The sequence below is a fragment of the Eulemur rufifrons genome, chromosome 8, assembly GCF_041146395.1.
Source record: "Eulemur rufifrons isolate Redbay chromosome 8, OSU_ERuf_1, whole genome shotgun sequence".
NCBI lineage: Eukaryota > Metazoa > Chordata > Mammalia > Primates > Lemuridae > Eulemur > Eulemur rufifrons.
Window position 1 is genome coordinate 11,938,289 of NC_090990.1, and position 17,782 is coordinate 11,956,070.

The window sequence follows — 17,782 nt, forward strand, 5'->3', positions numbered from 1 at the left end:
TAGGTAACATGTAAAGCATCCAGCACAGTGGAAGTGAAAAGGAGCCAGAGATTCCCCTATCCTGGTAAGACAAGCAGCAGCACCCGACGAGGCCCGAGTGGTAAACTCACCAGCCAGAGCAGGCCCTGCACATACACAAGGGACTGCCCTAAGCTCCCCATCTGGGGGCCCTCTGGGCCCACCAAACTGGGGAACACGGTTTTCTCAACTTAGGGAACTTAAAGGTGCAACTACTACAAGTGGGTGTGGACATAAGAAAAACTTTTTAAAAACCAGATATTAGTAAGAAACACCATGCTGAAACAGGCTGGCAGTCGCTGCACTCTGGCCCCCTGCTATGAACGGGGTGGGAGAATAGCACAACGCTGAAGGCAAGAGTAGCTGGAGAAGGTGCTCCAGGTGAGCTCACTGAGAAATACCACCGATCACTAAAATCCTCACCACCTCCTCACAAGTGACTTGATGGCAATTACTATGTATTTAATAATAAATTGAAAACAACAAAGCTAACTTGCAACACGAAAGCTCAGCACACAACTTAGATCACTCACTAGCTCATAAATCTATTCTCATAGCAAGTACGCTTCCAATTTGTACTTGAGCAAAATTACATGTTATCCCATGTCTCATGCTCCTAAATGCTGAGCCCAAACTTCCACTCCCATTGAACTTTTCCACAGGTACCCAAACTCAATACTCTAAAACGTGTGTTGCAGGTGCTGGGGAAACAAAGACTCTGCCCTTACTGAGCTTATATTCTGGTTAGGAGGACCGGCCGCATACTCAACAGTACAATCTGATGAACCCTCATCCACCTAACTGTCTTTTTTCTTTCTTTATTTTTTTTTTATTTTTTAATTTTTTTAATACCTGTCCAGCTAATTTCTTTCTATTTTTTTAGTAGAAACAGGGTCTCGCTCTTGCTCAGGCTGGCCTCGAACTCCTGACCTCAAACGATTCACCCGATTATAGGCGTGAGCCACCATGCCCGGCCCCCACCTAACTCTCAGGCCTCCTCACTCCTCCATCTCCTTCCATGGCACAGCCACCCACCTAGTCACTCAACCCAGAAACTGAGCAAAGTTCTTGATCTGTCCACTTTCTTCCCCGTCACATGCGGTCAATCTCCAAATCTCATTTAGTCCACCTCCCAGGTCTCTGTTCAATCTCTCCACCAGCTAGTTCAGGCTGCCACTCCTCTCACCTAGATTACAACAAAAGCCTACAACTGTTCTTCCTAGCTCCAATCTCGCCTCTCTCCAGTTAATGCTCTAGAATACTTTAAGCTGTTTTTGCCTCTGAGCTTTTGCAGGTGCCATGCTCTGTTCTTGAAAGTCTTCTTTCCTTTGACCCCATCCACACTGCATCTATCCCACTGTTACTACTGTGTATTTGGCTTTATCTTCATCAGACAGTAGCTCCCAGCAGGCACAGACTCCCCAGCCTACCACAGGACCAGGTACACAATAGGTGCTCAATAAATGTGTTGAAAAAGGAATGGGCAGAAGTGTCAATGCCAAGTAGCTAACTAGATAAAGCCTTATTCTAAAGAAAGTAATTTGATTTAGTAACGAAGAACAAGCCTGGAAATCAGCTGACTTGGAGTTCTAAGCTCGTCATGTTGCCGCTGGCCAAATCACAGTCTGCCCCTTGGTTTATCCATATATAAAATACAGATGTTACAAGAACATGGAAAATAATACATGTGAAGACTCTTGTGTAGAAAGAATTATCTCCCCAAAGATACAACAATTATAACTATGCCCCATGAGTTGAACAAGAATTTAGAATAATAGAGATTTCAGTGAGACATACAAAAAAATCTTTACTGTAATCAAGTCACCACATTCTTGGAATAAGTTATCAGGACAGATGACCAAATGAGAAGGCGGAAGTATAATCAATGTAGAACATTATGAACAGGAAAAAATCCAACCTGAGGACTCCTGAAAACTCAACATTAAAAAAGCAAACAATCCAATTAGAAAATGGGCAAAAGACATGAACAGACATTTCACTGAAGATACACAGATGAAGCACATGAAAAGATGTTCAACACTGCTAACCCTTAGGAAAACACAAATTAAAACCACAATGAGAGATCACTTGAGACAAGTCATGTCTCAAGGTGAATTAAGGTGGTTACATTCATTCAGCCGGTAGAGTACACGCTTCCCTCACACTACGTGTCCTGTCTGCAGAATCAGGTCCACATGCATGCTGGCTACCCACCTGGGTGGCAGGGTGCTGCATGGCCAGCCCCCGAAGAAGCCTCAGGATAAATGGCAGGGCTGGGCGAGACAAAAACTTTTTCCAGATGTCGGCATCCAAACTGCAAAGCAAAGGAAGGCTTATTAGCAGGCCAGGGAAGCAAGGGCCGCCTAGAAACCAGTTGTTGATTCTGTCTTGTTCAAAGTCCCAGTGCTTGTTTAAAGGTGTCCCTCCAAGAGTGTCATAAAGGACCACAAACTACCACCCAGCTCAGTGAAGAAGCCAGATAGAAGTGAGTACTCGAAACAGAAACCAAAGAGCTGCCATCCTTTCCCCGTAGCCCCAAAGGACTCTGCAGTGCTTGAGTGGTCACTGATAGTTTCTAGAAGGGGAGGGAGGCCCTAGGGAGGGAAAAGGGCACACCTGAAGCTTTATGCCAAGATGATGGAACAGGAACAGGGAAGGGGAAGAGGGCAGCCTCTCTAAGGAGGGGCTCCTTACTTCTTGGCGCTGGGGATGTGCTTCTTCATGTAGTCAAGCGCACTCTGGGTGATCCCCTTCTGGAGAATCAGATCCTTCAACTGATGCCCGTTGCTGTTGTTCTTGATACCGGCTGCTATTTTACAGAAGCAGTCCAGGAAGACTTTATCATCGCCACTGTGATCCTCATCATACCTAGGACAGAGCAAAGAGTCTGAGGGTGTGAAAGGCAGAACAGAAGCCAATCATGCCATCCTCTTGGTCACCAATCTTTAACAGCCTAGAGGACATCAGTTCTAAACTCCCTAAGGTAACAGAAAGACCCTCTGTCTTGGCTCCTGCCATTCTCCTCTTACCCGTCACGTCCCCAAACTCTCAGCCTTCCCTTGCAGTCTCAAATGTTTGCACACGTGACTCCCTCCATCTCATCACATCCCCAGCCCATCTTGCCAACCACTTTACCTTCTCTGCCTAGCCAACTGCTACTTTAATATATTTGTAATACAATATATTTAAACTATTGACTCCGGAACTAGACTGAGCACCTTAAAAGCCAGACTAGGTAAACAAAAGTCTAATATTAATAGAAATTCAGGTGATTCTTTCTTATCTCACAGTACTAGTTTACATAGCGGTACGAAATACAAGCAACATACTTGTCAAAGCTGCAGTATGGTTTGAATCGCTCGACCAGGATCTGCATTTTCTCCACCTCTCCAAAGGAAAGGTAAGGGATGATGCGAAGCAGGCCCTGGAGCACACTAGGGTTGGAGCGAACGAAGGTGCTGTTGATCTGGTCCAAAAGCATCACAAGCTGATCCTTGTCACCTGTCAGGAGGAGGTTGCCCTGCAAAGAAAAGGGGGTGGAAAGCCAATTAATGCAGTCAGGACTGTGGCTGCAGCCAACATCTGACGCCCAAAGGTCAGCCACTTCCATCAGATCCGTCAGGAGTAGCCCTAGAAGAATGCGTCTCAGCACTTCCTGGGGAATAATAAACTGTACGAGTTTCACTTGAGAAATTCATTTCTAAGTTTCTGTGATGGTTCTATCAATAGTCTCAGATGGTCAAAATACACCAAAACAATCTCCCTCTCCCCCAAGAGAATGTAGGTTGTTGGATAGTCATTTGGTCATAGCCCTAGCCAAATCATTAGATTAGCACCAATAAGAATGCAAGAAGTTACAGGTACATTCAATAGAGAAAAACTGAACTGGGAGCTGGAGGCCTGAGCTCTAAGCCTGATTCCGCTAGTAACCAACCATATAACAATGAACAGCTCACTTCATTTCTCGAGACTTGGCGTTTCCTCAATTGTGAAATGAAAGGTGGACTAAGGCCCCTGCCTATCAGCTGGGACATGCCAGGATTCCATCAATGAGCAGCTTTTGAATGAAAAGAATATCCTTAGCAGCTTTGCCTCCTCAGGATCTAAGGACTTCAGGTTTCAACGCAATGATGTCACCATTAGTTGAGTCTTGACATTGCAATGACTGGAACAGGTTCGGCTGCTATCAGATGAGCTCAGCAAGACACAAGCCTGTTGCTGGCAATGAGACAGTGTAAGCTCCCAATGCCTGCAGACACAGGGATGGGGCCCCACTCACCTTGTCCTCACTCAGGGGTTCGGCGTTGGACTCATCCAGAATGATCTCCATGATGCTAAGCACCTGCTCAGCCACAGCTGCACCCCCACTGTCCTTGCTTTCTTGCTCAGCTACCAGGGCCTGCAGCAGAAGGAGACCCAGTCTCAAAATAAAACCACAGCCACTCACTGCTGATGACATGCTGATGGCCTTAACTCCCAGAGACTATGTACGTATGTGCGTGTTCTGAGAGGGAGACAAGTGTGTGGACTTTGGAGGATGGTGAAAACATGACGTTCCAGATGTCTTTCTTGGCTACCCCGAGGAGGGGGGCACTATTTCCCCACTTGTGTACAAAGGAACTGCCTTCCTCTGTCTCTGATCTGAACTCAGGAAAGGGACAAGGATGCTCTTGTGTCCCATGGCAGCAGCACGGTGGGTAAGCCAGCTGAATGACCCAAGTCTATCTACCAGTCAGCTGGACTGATGAGGGGCTTGAAGAGACCATAAGTCCATTTCATCTAAGCCCAGACTGAGATGTCTTCCCCCCATCCCAGACTTCCCAGGCTCACACTTCATCATTTGCAGTCCACACTTTACCAAGTTCAGAGTCCCCAGCATGACATTCAGAGTGTTCATTTCCAGTTTGACCAGCTGCTGTCGGTTGACTTTCACCTTCACGCAATAACTGAACAATTTCAGCAGCACCTGACAAGAAAAGCCAGTCAAAACCCATGAGACCACCTGAGACTGTAAGATGTGGGGACCAGCAGGATAGAAATGTCTAAGAGGAGGCAGGGCGCAGTGGCTCACGCCTATAATCCTAGCACTCTGGGAGGCTGAGGCAGGTGGATTGTTTGAGCTCAGGAGTTCGAGACCAGCCTGAGCAAGAGCGAGACCCGTCTCTACTAAAAATAGAAAGAAATTAGCCAAACAACTAAGATAAATTAAAAAAAAAAAAAAAAAAAAAAAATTAGTAGGGCATGGTGGCGCATGCTGGTAGTCCTAGCTACTTGGGAGGCTGAGGCAGAAGGATCACTTGAGCCAGGAGTTTGAGGTTGCTGTGAGCTAGGCTGACGCCACGGCACTCTAGCCTGGGCAACAGAGTGAGACTCTGTCTCAAAAACAAACAAACAAACAAACAAACAACAACAACAAAAAAAAACAAAGAAAGAAATGTCTAAGAGCAGTCATGTATAATCAGCAAGTACTCTTCCTGAAATGCAGAGGACAGGAGGGAGAAGTAGATCCTTAAAGGGACGTGGTAAGTTGGCTGGGCTCTCATATCAGGTTTTGAGACAGGGTCTTGTTCTGTCACCCAGGCTGGAGTTCAGTGGTATGATCATAGCTCACTGCAACCCTGAACTCCTGAGCTCAAGTGATCTTCCTGCCTCAGCCTACCTGGTAGCTGGGACTATAGGTGTGTACCACCATGCCAGCTAAATTTTTTAATTTTTTTTATAGAGATGGGTTTCACTATGTTCCCCAGACTGGTCCTGAACTCCTGGCCTCAAGCAATCCTCCCACCTCAGCCATCAAAGTGCTAGGTTGATATTTTAAATAGCAATGGTCTCCAGAGGAAACTTCCATGGGCTGAGTATATCTCTACCATCAATTCCGAACAGAACTGGTGATGCTCTGTTGCCTTGGGACAATCCCAGCACTAACTCAGACTGTGAACTAATTGTAAACAGAATGATCCCAAAGCTCATGGGCCTGTGGAAACTGAGAACCAGGTAGGTCACTGAAAACAAAGACAGTAATATTTGTTCTCACAGACCCTGGGGGTGAAAATCATAGTGTAATATTTGTGATCCCTCTAGAATCCTCTAATCCTTACCAATGAGATTAGTTAGATGAATACCCAAACAAAATCCTACAATAGAGAAATGACTTATGTTACAAAATCCATTTAAAAAGCAATAATGAAATAATAATGATTAGCACAAGTACAGTTATTTGTGGAAAGACAGACATTGACTCCATAGATGACTGAAGAGTTAACAGAAAAGGTTGCCCCCACATTGGGGTTTTTGGGGGGAGTGGGCCAGAAAGAGGGAAGTAGGGCTGCCTGAGCTGTAGGGCTTAGGGAAGCTGCCAGGCCTTCACTGGCTTACACTGGTCCACGGCACCATGCTGCCCTCTAGGGTTAAATGGCACAATCGCTATAGCCCTCTTTCCATAGGGGCCTCTCCCAGTGCAAAAAAGCTAATCTCCACTTCTTGCTGCCCCCAACTCACAGTTAGAAGGTGGCGTCCTTGCTTGAAATCTTTGATTCCTGCCAGTCTATTAAGCATGCATTCCAGACCCCCACACTGGGCCATCACACCAGCCATCTTATACACTTCTTCTTCATCCTCTTCTTCATCTAGGAGAGAAGGGAAGCCAAGTAGAAACACAGGGGAATGTGAAAATGGGAATAAAACAGGCCCCTTCCAGGCTGATAGCCCTTTTCCATATCTCCAACAGATAAAGACACAGCCAAGAAAAGGGGTGAACACTGGATATTAAACTGTACCATCTCACTCCCAGTGGGAGCTTTTTTTTAAAGGCTCAAGTCAATTAGAATTATTTACACAAATGTGAAAATACAAGCACCATTACTATCAATGGGGGGAAAAACTAAGTTAAAAATGAATCTGAACTTGTTTATTGTTTTTTTACTTTTTTCTTTTTAATTTCCGAATATTATGGCATTATACATGTTTTGGTTATACAATTTGCTTTTGTACAGTTTGAGTTAAAGTTATAAGTGTGCTCTTCACCCAGTTAGTGTGCACTGCACCCATTAGGTGTGAATCTACCCATCCCCTCCGCCCCCCTCCCAAATTTATTAATTATATTTTTTCCCTAATAGTTTGATTTTTTCCTGACCACCAGAAGTGTCTGAATCAGGCCACAGAAGCCTATTTTTTCAGTTGGAGAAGCCCTCTCCCCACAATTCTGAGGCAGAAGTAAGAGAGTATTTGCTGAGAATACCGCTAAGTCCTGGGACACGACCTGCCCATGAGTCCCCAACCTCAAACCCAATGGGCAGCACTATCTGTGATCTACCTGTGGTGGAGTCCAGGGACTCGATGAACTCCTCAGTGGCATCTCCCAGCAGCCCCCGCATACGATAAACAATCCTCATGGGCTCTCCCTGAAGCAGATAAAGTTGAGAAAGGTACTTATAAATAGGACCAGGAAAAAAATGCACAGAACCTGACACCTGGTCTTGCTCGAGGCCTCAGCAATGTGGACAATCTCTATTTTTCTAAAAGGTCTTAACCACAACATCTAGAATCCAGACGCATGGCAATTCACTTTGAGGAAAGGAAGCTAATCTCATTTAGTGTCTACTACAGAGTAGGCATTGTGTCAAGCATTTTACAGACAGGATCTCATTTAATTTCATTAAAATACTATGTAATAATATAACAACTATTTATTGAGTGTTTTACTCTGTGCTAGGTCCTATGCTAATTAAGCACTTTATATTATCCTTTTATACAAGATCAAAAAACTTGTTCAGCTACCCAGCTGTAAGCCCAGGTCTAATTTCAAGCCTGTCCTTCCTCAAGAGTAGAAACTCTCTAACCAATAGGGACTACTCCCCAGGACAAACAAGGTCGTTCAGATCGAAGAGCTTGGACTCAAGTCTCAGGAATCAAAAGCAAGAAGAGAGAGTACATCAATCTTTGCCTATAGAGATTCTGAGATCTTTATGTAACCATACAAGGAGAGGGTTCATCCAGATTTCGTCAAGCTAAAACCCATAACCTGATTGGAATGATAAAAAACAAGTCTTTTGTAAATTAGAAAATTATAGCAACTTTATTAAATTGGAGGAGCAAGAAAGTTCACTATATGCCAGGTACTAAGCTAGGCACTCTAGCATATATTATTATTCTCATTTTGCAGATGAGAAACAGTAGCTCAAAGTCACACTGTATGAAATTCGAGGAGAGGGGGTGTAGCTCACTAATTCAAGCCGTCTGCCTCCAGGTCCATGTTCAACTTCAGGAGAGGAAACCCTACGGGGAGAGAACCTGCCAGAAAGGCCAGTTCTAAAAGTGCTTCCAGCTATGGAAGCCCAATGAGAACTCCCCAGAGAGAGAATAACCCCAGTCAATAGATAGATTCTGTCTCTACAACAGAACAGGTTCTAGTCAGTGGCTAAAGAGATGGGCTATTTATTAGGGAAATGGAGGACAAAGGAGAGAAAGGAAGTTGAAGGTCTAGACGAATAGCTGCCACAAACTCTAGGCTTTGCCAGAAGAACTCCTCACTGGCTTAAGCACACCAATGTGAAGGGCTAATGATTCTCAACTTCTACCTTGCCTCATGGTCCAAGGGAGATGCCCTTGTGTGTTCTCTGGGTTCACTACCACCATTTATAAGAGTGCCCACAGAAGCTTGGCCTTTGTTTTTTATGTGCATCAGGGATTAAATCAATATAGTCTGTTCAGATGCTAAAATGTCAGTGATGAGATATATTGGCTGGGATAGCCTTCTGCCTGTCCGTCAGCCAACAGTGCTACATCTACCCAACTGGCAGTAGACCAAACGTAAACAGTGACCAGGATTCCCAGCCCAGTGGGACAACAGAAAGGAGAGAGGCAAAAATGTATAACAAATTAAAGGCCAAAATGTATGATAGTATACTACCAATTTAGTTCCTTAAACTCTACAGAAATATTTGAATAGGAAAGTTTGTTGTGCTTCACTGGTAAGCCAGTTTACTGTAATTAAGTTACTTATTTGATTCATTTACTAAAGACCCCCCCACGCCCTAACAGAGACAAGAGAAAGCAAGGAATTGCAGGGAGAGAGAGAAATGGAGAAGAAAAGGAAACAGGAAGAGAGGAAAGGAAGGAACAGAGACAGACAAAGAAAAGAGAAAGGAAAGGTGAAATGGAGTGTCTAAGACTACCAAAAGTGAACAAATAGCATTGAGGTGGCCAAAAGGACCAGCGCACGTACTTCCTCATTTCCTTTTCCCCTCCTCAAGAACAACTGCCTGCTTGAGTCTCAATTCCCCAACTAATAAAACACAAACAATGAGCCTTGACACAGCTACTGGGAAATGTTCTAGTAAGTGTGGAGGCCCATAAAAGCCGAGAATTAATCTCCATTAAGAGGTCCCCGTATAAAAAGAGTACAAGACAGCAAGCATTTCCCACCGCAGTGTGTCCTCTGATACTGCCTGGCCTCGAAACTCTGAGGTCCGAGAACTTGCAGGGCCCAGACTGTGCTATGTACAGATGGAAAATGCTCATGTTTTCCTGAAGGTTTTCAACCTTCATTAGTCAGATGTCTCCAGAGGAAGGCAAGATGATTGGTTTTCTTCACACAACCACAAATAGGGGAAGTAAAGCTCCTAAGTGCTCCTACAAGCTGGGCATGTGATGATTAACAATGGCTCCTGCTGGTACAAGTCTGCCTAAGTCAGAAAAGTAAAACCACACCTGCGAGCAAGAAAACAAGCACATACCTCATTCGTAGTACACCAGACCTTCTTGTAAACCTCAGCCACAGGAAGGTCCAAACTAATGATTTTATTGTTCACCAGAAGCTGAACAGAAAGTAGATGAGGCTGTTATTCCAAATAATTATAAGGCAAGTAAATTTCAAGATCAAAGGGCACTTTATGGCAGTGGTTCATAATTCATAATTTTTGCGTGTCATGGACCTATTAACTCTCTCACTCTAAAAAAAACACATGTGCACAATACACAGAATGTTGTACACAATTTCAGGGGTTACAAACACCCTTAAGCGAACCATAGATTGCAGCATAGAAACGCCCGTTGAGGACCTTCTATCCTGAGTCTATTTCAGGCTCGGCACCAGAAAAAGCAGTTCTCTCTATTTCACCCAGCATGCTTTTCATTTTCACCATATGTGATAACGCCAGACCCTAGAGGTCGTCTGCCATAAGGTATCAGATATGTGGCCATAAACGGCACTGGGGCTACAATGCCAATATTTAGGGAGCTCAATTAACTGGAAATCACTGCGAAGCCTCTGTCAGAAGCAATGATAATAAAAACCTCCTACCACTACAACCGATAGCCACTAACCCGGCACTGGGCAGAGCTCTTTACAGGTAATTAACCTTAGTATCAGGTAAGAAGGGTAGAAAGGTGGGAATTGCTAACCCCGATTTATAGATGAGGAAGCTGAAGCAAGCCACCTGCCCAAGGTTAATCAGCTACTGAGGGGAAGCACGTGGATCTGCCCTCGGCCCATGCTCCTAATCATAGGTAGCACTGTCCTGTGCGCTTTACCTCCATCCCACTGTCATCCTCCAGGAGAGCCACCAAGTCACAGTCCTGGCAAATCTTGTTCTTTATATCCCTCATAAGTGGCCCGATGCCTGGCTCATTGCTGCTATACGGGTTCCCAGGCATCCTGCCCTGTAAGAAGTCTTCTTGTTGGGGATCCTTCTCCAGGGTCACAAAGAACTCAGTGACTTCATTCTCCTCCTAAGGACAGAGAGGAGGACACATCAGAAAGAATGGCGGAGGCAGAGATTTACATCATACTCCCTTGTTCTACAGACACTCTGAAGGAAACATACCAAACTCACCAAGTTCCTTACATACCTTAAGATATAAAAGATAGGAAGCTCAGAGGTAATTTTATAAAATTCAAATGAAATTAAGTATCCTTAAATACCAAGTATCTCCTCTGAAACACAAGGGTGGATTAGGAGACAGAGCCTAACAAAACAAGCAGGTGAGGAGTGACATACGAAGCTCTAGTAATGAAATGGGGAGGGGAGTAGAGAGGGACTTTCCTTCCTCTTCCTGCTGGTCTCATGCGATGCTAAACAATCTGGGGCCAGATGACTTTGTCACTGATGACCCTGAAGTCAACAAGAGGGCTTCTCTATATAACATTCAGGTATACCCACCCCCCAATGGTCTCTCATTAACTGATGACATGGGTGTTTTTCATTCTTCCTCAATAGCAGGAGAGGGGTCTTTGGATCATACCGCACTTCTATACAGTTCAGGCTAAGGAAAAAAACACACATGCTGCATGTGTGCACAAAACAAGGGATGGAAAAAGAAGGAAGAAAATGAAAATATCTTTATACTCTAGCTTCATGCTGCTTCTTCCACGGTATGTTGGATTGATAAGCAATGGGATTTTGAAAATGAAGGTTTTAAAGAAACCAACTAATCTTGACCTTGAATCTAGGAAATAAGACCAAGGAAAGTCATTAGATTTCCCATCATTAGGAATAGGAAAATTATCAGGCTGCTTCTGTTTTATGTCAGTGGGTCTTCCTGAAGTGCTGACTAAGTGGCCCACAGCTGGTAAGACTCCCCAGGACTATAATGAATCGCCAAGCGGCTTCATGGCAAAGTGGCTCATGCTGACACTTGAGAGCCACAGTAAGCGCCACACTGCTTACAGGGTAAATGATGCTGCAGAGCCTCTCAAAGATGAAGACAGGCGTCCGGTAGTCATCCAGATTGTAGCGCTTGGCTGTCTCAATGCACACAGCCATAAAGGCCTTGGTTTCCGACTCTGTACCTGCCAGAAATCAAAGTAGCCAAGACAGTTAGGAAGGAGCCTCACCCAGGGAAACTAAGATAAGACTTTAAATGAAGTACCATCACTGACAGATTCTTTCTGTCCGGTAAGTGTTTAAATGCCCTACATGACAATATCAATAGTTCAACTGGAAATTTGATGCTGACTCATTTTATACTCAGACCACATTTAAATCAAAACCCTTAACACTCAAATCAACATATTCGATCATGGTTAGCTGTGTACAAGGTCTTGCTCTCATTTAGAATATAATCTCCTTAAGGAGCAGGACTGTGCCTTGTTCAACTCTGTATCCCCTTGTCCAAAATAGGCACTCAAAAAATGTGAAATAATCCTAAATGTATTCCATTCAAATCAAAGGGAAGTTATAGTTTTAAGCTTCATTCTAAAAGATTAAGTAGATTATCCTCTATAAGCCAAAAAGACAACTTCAAGTCACAGTAAGGAAAGAAAATATGGTCTTTAAGGAGGGTCCCACTGACAAGGTCACAAACCAACTCAGCATGGCATGATGAAAATGGCACCAGAAGGACTTCCATTTTGGGCAATAAGGCAAACGAGGTTCCTACTCCCCATCACTTAAAAACAATGTAATCATGACCAGTCTGGGCAACAGAGCAGGACCTCATCTCTATAAAAAATAAAAATATTAGCAAGGTGTGGTACTGCACACCTATAATCCCAGCTACGCAGGAGGCTGAGGCAGAAGGATCGCTTGAGCCCAGGAGTTCGAGGTTGCAGTGAGCTGTGATTGTGCCACCACTGCACTCCAGCCTGGACAACAGGGCAAGACCCTGTCTCTTAAAAAAAAATTTTTTTTTTTCATTTCCCTGCCTCTCGTACCAGATTCTGCTTGCCTACAAGAGAAGGATTTGCATTTATTGTAAAATGCTCATGAGGTACTAGTCTAATCATTTTACTCCCACCACCTCTAATTCTCACCGCAAAAGAGAAAAAAATAACAATTTAAGATATTGAATAAAAATGTTATCAGTGAACTGCCACACTAGCAAAGAAGAATCAAAAGCCTAGAAGTCGGTAACCCAATGAAATAAGCAAATCACTGGTCAGTTTCTGCCTTACGCTTTGGTTTCCATGACCTATCCAGACTTGCAAGCTGGATAAAGCCCTGAATCCACCTGGGTAGAGAGTCTAACAAGAACCATCTCTACTCCCAACACACACAAACCTGGTACCCCAAAAGAGATATACCCTTGGTATGGGGATAAATAGAAATAACGCTCCCTTTCCCCCAACCAAATAACTGACAGGAAATCGTTTTTCCTTAAACCTCAGCATTGAGGGGTGAGAGTGGGGGAATCTCCTCTGAGAACTCATAACAAGCTGTCCCCTCATAAGGGTTTGTGGCGCAAACCTCTCACTGCATAGGAGGTCTGAAATCCAGAAGCTCAGAACTGCCCTGCGATGCCTCACAGAAGCAGCTATAATCTCTCTGGAGAAACCCACCTGTGACCCAGTCCTAAAGAATCTCCACAGAAAAAGCTCAAAAATATGAGGTCACAGTCAAAAATCACAAAATACAGTAAGACTTAAGGTACCATGAGCAAGAGCAAGAATAACAAACAGAAGAATCAGGCCCATAAATATTTCAAACTTTTGAATTATCAGACATAAATATGTTTAACATTCTTAAAGATGATAAAAGGGGTGGAAAATGTGAATAAAAAATAAGAGACTATAAAATCTAGAACTATAAGAACTCGATGGGTAAACATTATCAATAGTGAAAAAAAATTAATGAATTAAGAAATTATCCAAAATGCAGCATAAATATACAATGAGATGAACACTATGAAAAAGAGATAGAGAGACACGGATGACAGAGTGAGAAGGGAGTTTCACAAGGGAAGAAGAGAGAATTTTCTGGAGCAGAGGCAACTAAAGAGATAATGGCTGAGAATTTTCCAGACTGATCAAAAATACCTGTCTGAGAACATCTGACCTCTTCCTGCTCTATGAGCTCAACGTGAAAAGTCCAAATTGACTGAGCCTAGCTCTAGAATTTAAACTCCAAGAGCAACACTAGAGAGATGGGTCTCTCTCCTTGAATGTGGGGAGATGTGTGCCATCCTCCCGTGGCTCTGAGGAACTGGGGGAGATCAGACCAACAGGCCTGGCCAGTCCCAGAAGGAACAGGTGAGTGGCCGGCTCCAGGCCGCTGGGCAGTGCTACCTGTGGTCATGTCCTCCAGCATCTCCAGCAGCATGTCCTGCGTCTCATCGATCAGCTTGGTCCTCTGCACCACCAGCTTCCGCAAGCACAGATATCCATTCAGCACAGTACCGACCAAGCGACTTTTAAAATGTCTTTTGATGGATTCCACCTCAACAAAGGAGGAGAGAAGGCCTGTGGGGACAGGAGAAGTTGCTGCGAGAGCTCTGCATACAAGCAAGGAAGGTCTGTCTGTGCCTTCAAACAATTGTGAGCAACTCAAAAAGCAGGGAAAATCTATGTGCAGGGCACAGGGGAGATGCTCAATGAGCTGAACTGGTCAACAGCTGAATAGGAGCTCAAAACGTGAACCCATCAATGAGGAGAAAAATGCAGAGCTTAACTCTGTGCCATGGTCAATGAGAGGGAAGAGAGTCAACCACAGCACCCAAGGAATGAAGGGTGAGTCCTTAAAACATACCCAGGATGCCTTAAAGGAAGGGCCAGGTGGCTCTCTCTACCTGTGAGACTTTTAAGGGCGTAGCCCTGCTGCAGATCAGTGCTCAGAGTGGCCTCCTCCAGGGCCAGCAAACGGGCTATTTCCTAAACAGGATGACAAGTAGTCAGTGTGACAGCATTGCCACTGATACCAGTTACCTCCACCGCTGTCCCAGGAGCTTGCAGCACCAACCAGACATTCATGACTCACATCTTCTTAGTCTAACCCCTGCAGAACTCCTGTCCAGGAAGCCACGGACAGTTGCAGTGCTGTTTGGGGATTATTTAAAAACTGGAAACAGCCTACATACCCCAAATAGATTGCTACAGCCATATGATAGATATAATAAAGTCATAAAAATAATGTTTTCAACAAATATTGCTTCTCAGCTTCACGGCAAATTGGGGGAAGGGGGCTCTCCTGGGCAGTGGGGTAGGATACCTTGGTGATGAGGTTGCCCACGTAAGGCAGGACTCCCCGAGCCGCCAGGTAGACTTTCCAGTGTGCGGAAGTGATGAGCTTCTGGTAGAGAGCCAAGTACTCGGCTGCACACTCCCCAGCTATGCTCAGCTCATCCAGGTAACTGCCAGCAAGAGGGACAGGGCACTCACTCACTGTTCGAGAATGCTAACAGTTCTGACAGCTCCAAGAGCTCCCCTTTCTCCTTCCATCTTTCCTATCTTCTGCTGTCTGTCTCTCCCTCTTTCTTCTAGAGGCTAGAGGGGAGGGCATCTAAGAAAACCCCAAACTTTCCACTTGAGAATTTCCCATACCTGGGAAGAATTCAGAGCACACTACAGGAAATGAATGCCACAGACTCTAAGCTTTCATATTGTGGTGCTTATTGCTATGGGGATTAAAAAAATGCATGCTCAGTGTTTATGTGCCCCTAAGATCTCAATAAATACTAACTGCCACTGCTGTTACTATTATCACCAAAACTCAGCTTTTTAACACTTTTGTTTCTATGGTCTTCTACATGGAATGAGATGGTTATGGACCACACAGGTGTGCTTCTCATCACCCTGATATGGATTCCCCCAAGAAAGAGAGAAAGGTTCTAGAAGAAGTCTAACCACGCTCCCCAGCCCACCTCCAAATGGTACCTGGTGAGGAGGTCGAGGACCTGCTGCTTGCGACTGGGAATGGTGGCAAGAGCTTCCACGATGGTACAGGCTGCCTGCCGTGCAGCCTGCGTTGCTGGAGTAAAGAGTACCTACAGCACAGGGGAGAGGAGAGGCCCTGGGCTCAGATGACACGCTGTCGCACCAGGCCCCCCAGCAGGGCAGTCAGCTGCCACCCATTCAGGAGAAGCCCTCTGGGAACCTCTCTAGGAAAAGGTTAAAGGTAAAAATCACCAGCTAACACAAGATCCAACTGCTGTAGACTGGGCAAGAGGCTGCTAAGGAGGCTTTCTTCTTCATGGAAATTTCTCCATCAAGTAATTTAGGGAAAAAAACAAGCAAGGATTTTCCTTGATAATTAGCAGAGACTGATAATTCTTTTGGATAGATACATACTGAATACTTTCATTTAATGTAAACCATGTATTTCATATTTTATATATCAATAGACAAACAGATTCTCTAACATATAATTACTTCAGCCCCTTAAAACATTAGCTAGAAAGAGGGAGGGAGGGAAGGACAGCAGAACATACAAAAGATGAGAGGAGAAAAGGGAACGGATGTGGGCAGGGAGGAGAGCAGAAAGCACAATGAGCTTGACAAGTCAGGCGAAGGAAGTTCTGTTTTGGCCAGTCCACCATGTCAGCGGCTGGAACCAAGAACTTCTACCCATTTCCTATTTGAAAGGAAGCAAAAGTAGCAAACAGAAAGAAGAGAAGGCAGAGCAGACGTGAGGCCAGAGGCCCAGGAGATGGCCACTCACTTGCCGCAGCCAGTTGTTATGTCCCAGTTTGAGATCCAAGGGGGAGGTCCTCTTGCCTCGACGACTCAGGAACTGTTTCCACCTCCACACATACTTCTCAGTCAAATAGAGATGGCGGAGCTCTGATTTACTGGGAGATTTCCCATTGCCATCTAGCCCTGCAAGCCCAAGGATTGCAGGGATAGGTAAGCAAAAGAGAATTACAGAAAGTGGGGCTGTCAGGACAGGGGCAGGAGTGACTGGTTCCCCACGTCTTGAAGAGTCAGACACACCTCTGATAGGAAGACACTTCTTCCAGGCTTCATAGGATGCCTTGGGATCTCTCTTGAGCCACAGCTGAGCCTGGGCGTGGATCTCATTGCAGTACGGCTTCACTGTGGTGAGGGCCTCAACAGGGACATCCTGGGGGAGGCGAGCAGAAAGAGAGCCCAAGGGCACACCTGAGCCACAGCTCCACCAGAATGGCACTGGCACCCCCAGGGGCAATGTGCAAAGGCAAGATCAGGAGGATGGACATCCATATCTCCTATGCACAAAAATGTGTCCCTATTAAACCATTTTGATGCGATTTAGTAGTAGCATCTCCACACTGAACTTAAGGTGACTGATTTTTATTAACCAGGAGAAGCTGTAGCTGGCTTCCTACAGACAACCCTGCATCCACATACACTAATTCCTAAGGCTGATCTGCAGTTTCCCAAAGCATAAATCTTCAGGGGGTCACTGAGCAGTCTTCAGAATGTAAGAGCCTGAAGCAGAACAGGCCTACACAGCAAAGAGTCCCAGACAGTACCCCAAGCCAGCACTTCTCAAAATTTTTGGCCTCAGAACCCTGTTATATTCATCAAAAAATTATTGAGGACTCCAAAGAACTTTGTGTGGTTATATCTATCAATATCTACGTTAAAAACTGAAACTTGAGAAATTAAGATATTAATTCATTTAAAAATAAGGAAAAAATACATTACTTGTCAACCTAAATAACATATTTTATATTTTCCAAAACAAAAATAATCCAGAGAAAGGAGTAGCCTTGTTTTATATTTTAGACAATCGTTTCACGACTGCCTGAAGAAGACAGCTGGATTCTCACACCTGCTCCCAAGTTCAAACTGCTGTGACACATCGCTGTGGCTGAAGTAGAAGAAAAACATCGGGCTTCACACCGATATATAGAGTTGGGAAAGGGAAGAATATTTTAATAGCTTTTTCGACTAATTGTGGGGTTTTTCTTTGATACTATACCAAAATTCAATAAATTATAGGTTCTTAAAGATTAGCTATAATGTGGACTCTGAAATCACAGCAGTAAGTTTTTCACAGACTGTTACACTAAACCTCATCTTTTACCAGTGAGATGCTGTAACATGTACTGGTTATTTAGAAAACACCGG

The 17,782-nt window shown here is 44.6% G+C and overlaps 1 protein-coding gene across 1 annotated transcript in view; it reads right to left on the minus strand.

The window, feature by feature from the left end:
* UBR4 (ubiquitin protein ligase E3 component n-recognin 4) overlaps positions 1-17,782 on the minus strand; it is a 127,812-nt gene that overhangs the window by 15,111 nt on the left and 94,919 nt on the right. The window contains exons 82-97 of the mRNA XM_069479418.1: positions 16,661-16,790; positions 16,389-16,546; positions 15,605-15,714; positions 14,940-15,081; positions 14,521-14,602; positions 14,021-14,194; positions 11,685-11,806; positions 10,549-10,746; positions 9,753-9,833; positions 7,331-7,418; positions 6,517-6,644; positions 4,877-4,984; positions 4,298-4,417; positions 3,348-3,538; positions 2,713-2,886; positions 2,233-2,332 (exon numbers count right to left, since the gene is read on the minus strand). Of these exons, the coding sequence (XP_069335519.1) occupies positions 2,233-2,332; positions 2,713-2,886; positions 3,348-3,538; positions 4,298-4,417; positions 4,877-4,984; positions 6,517-6,644; positions 7,331-7,418; positions 9,753-9,833; positions 10,549-10,746; positions 11,685-11,806; positions 14,021-14,194; positions 14,521-14,602; positions 14,940-15,081; positions 15,605-15,714; positions 16,389-16,546; positions 16,661-16,790 (2,106 nt within the window). The remainder of the gene's footprint in view (positions 1-2,232; positions 2,333-2,712; positions 2,887-3,347; positions 3,539-4,297; positions 4,418-4,876; positions 4,985-6,516; positions 6,645-7,330; positions 7,419-9,752; positions 9,834-10,548; positions 10,747-11,684; positions 11,807-14,020; positions 14,195-14,520; positions 14,603-14,939; positions 15,082-15,604; positions 15,715-16,388; positions 16,547-16,660; positions 16,791-17,782) is intronic.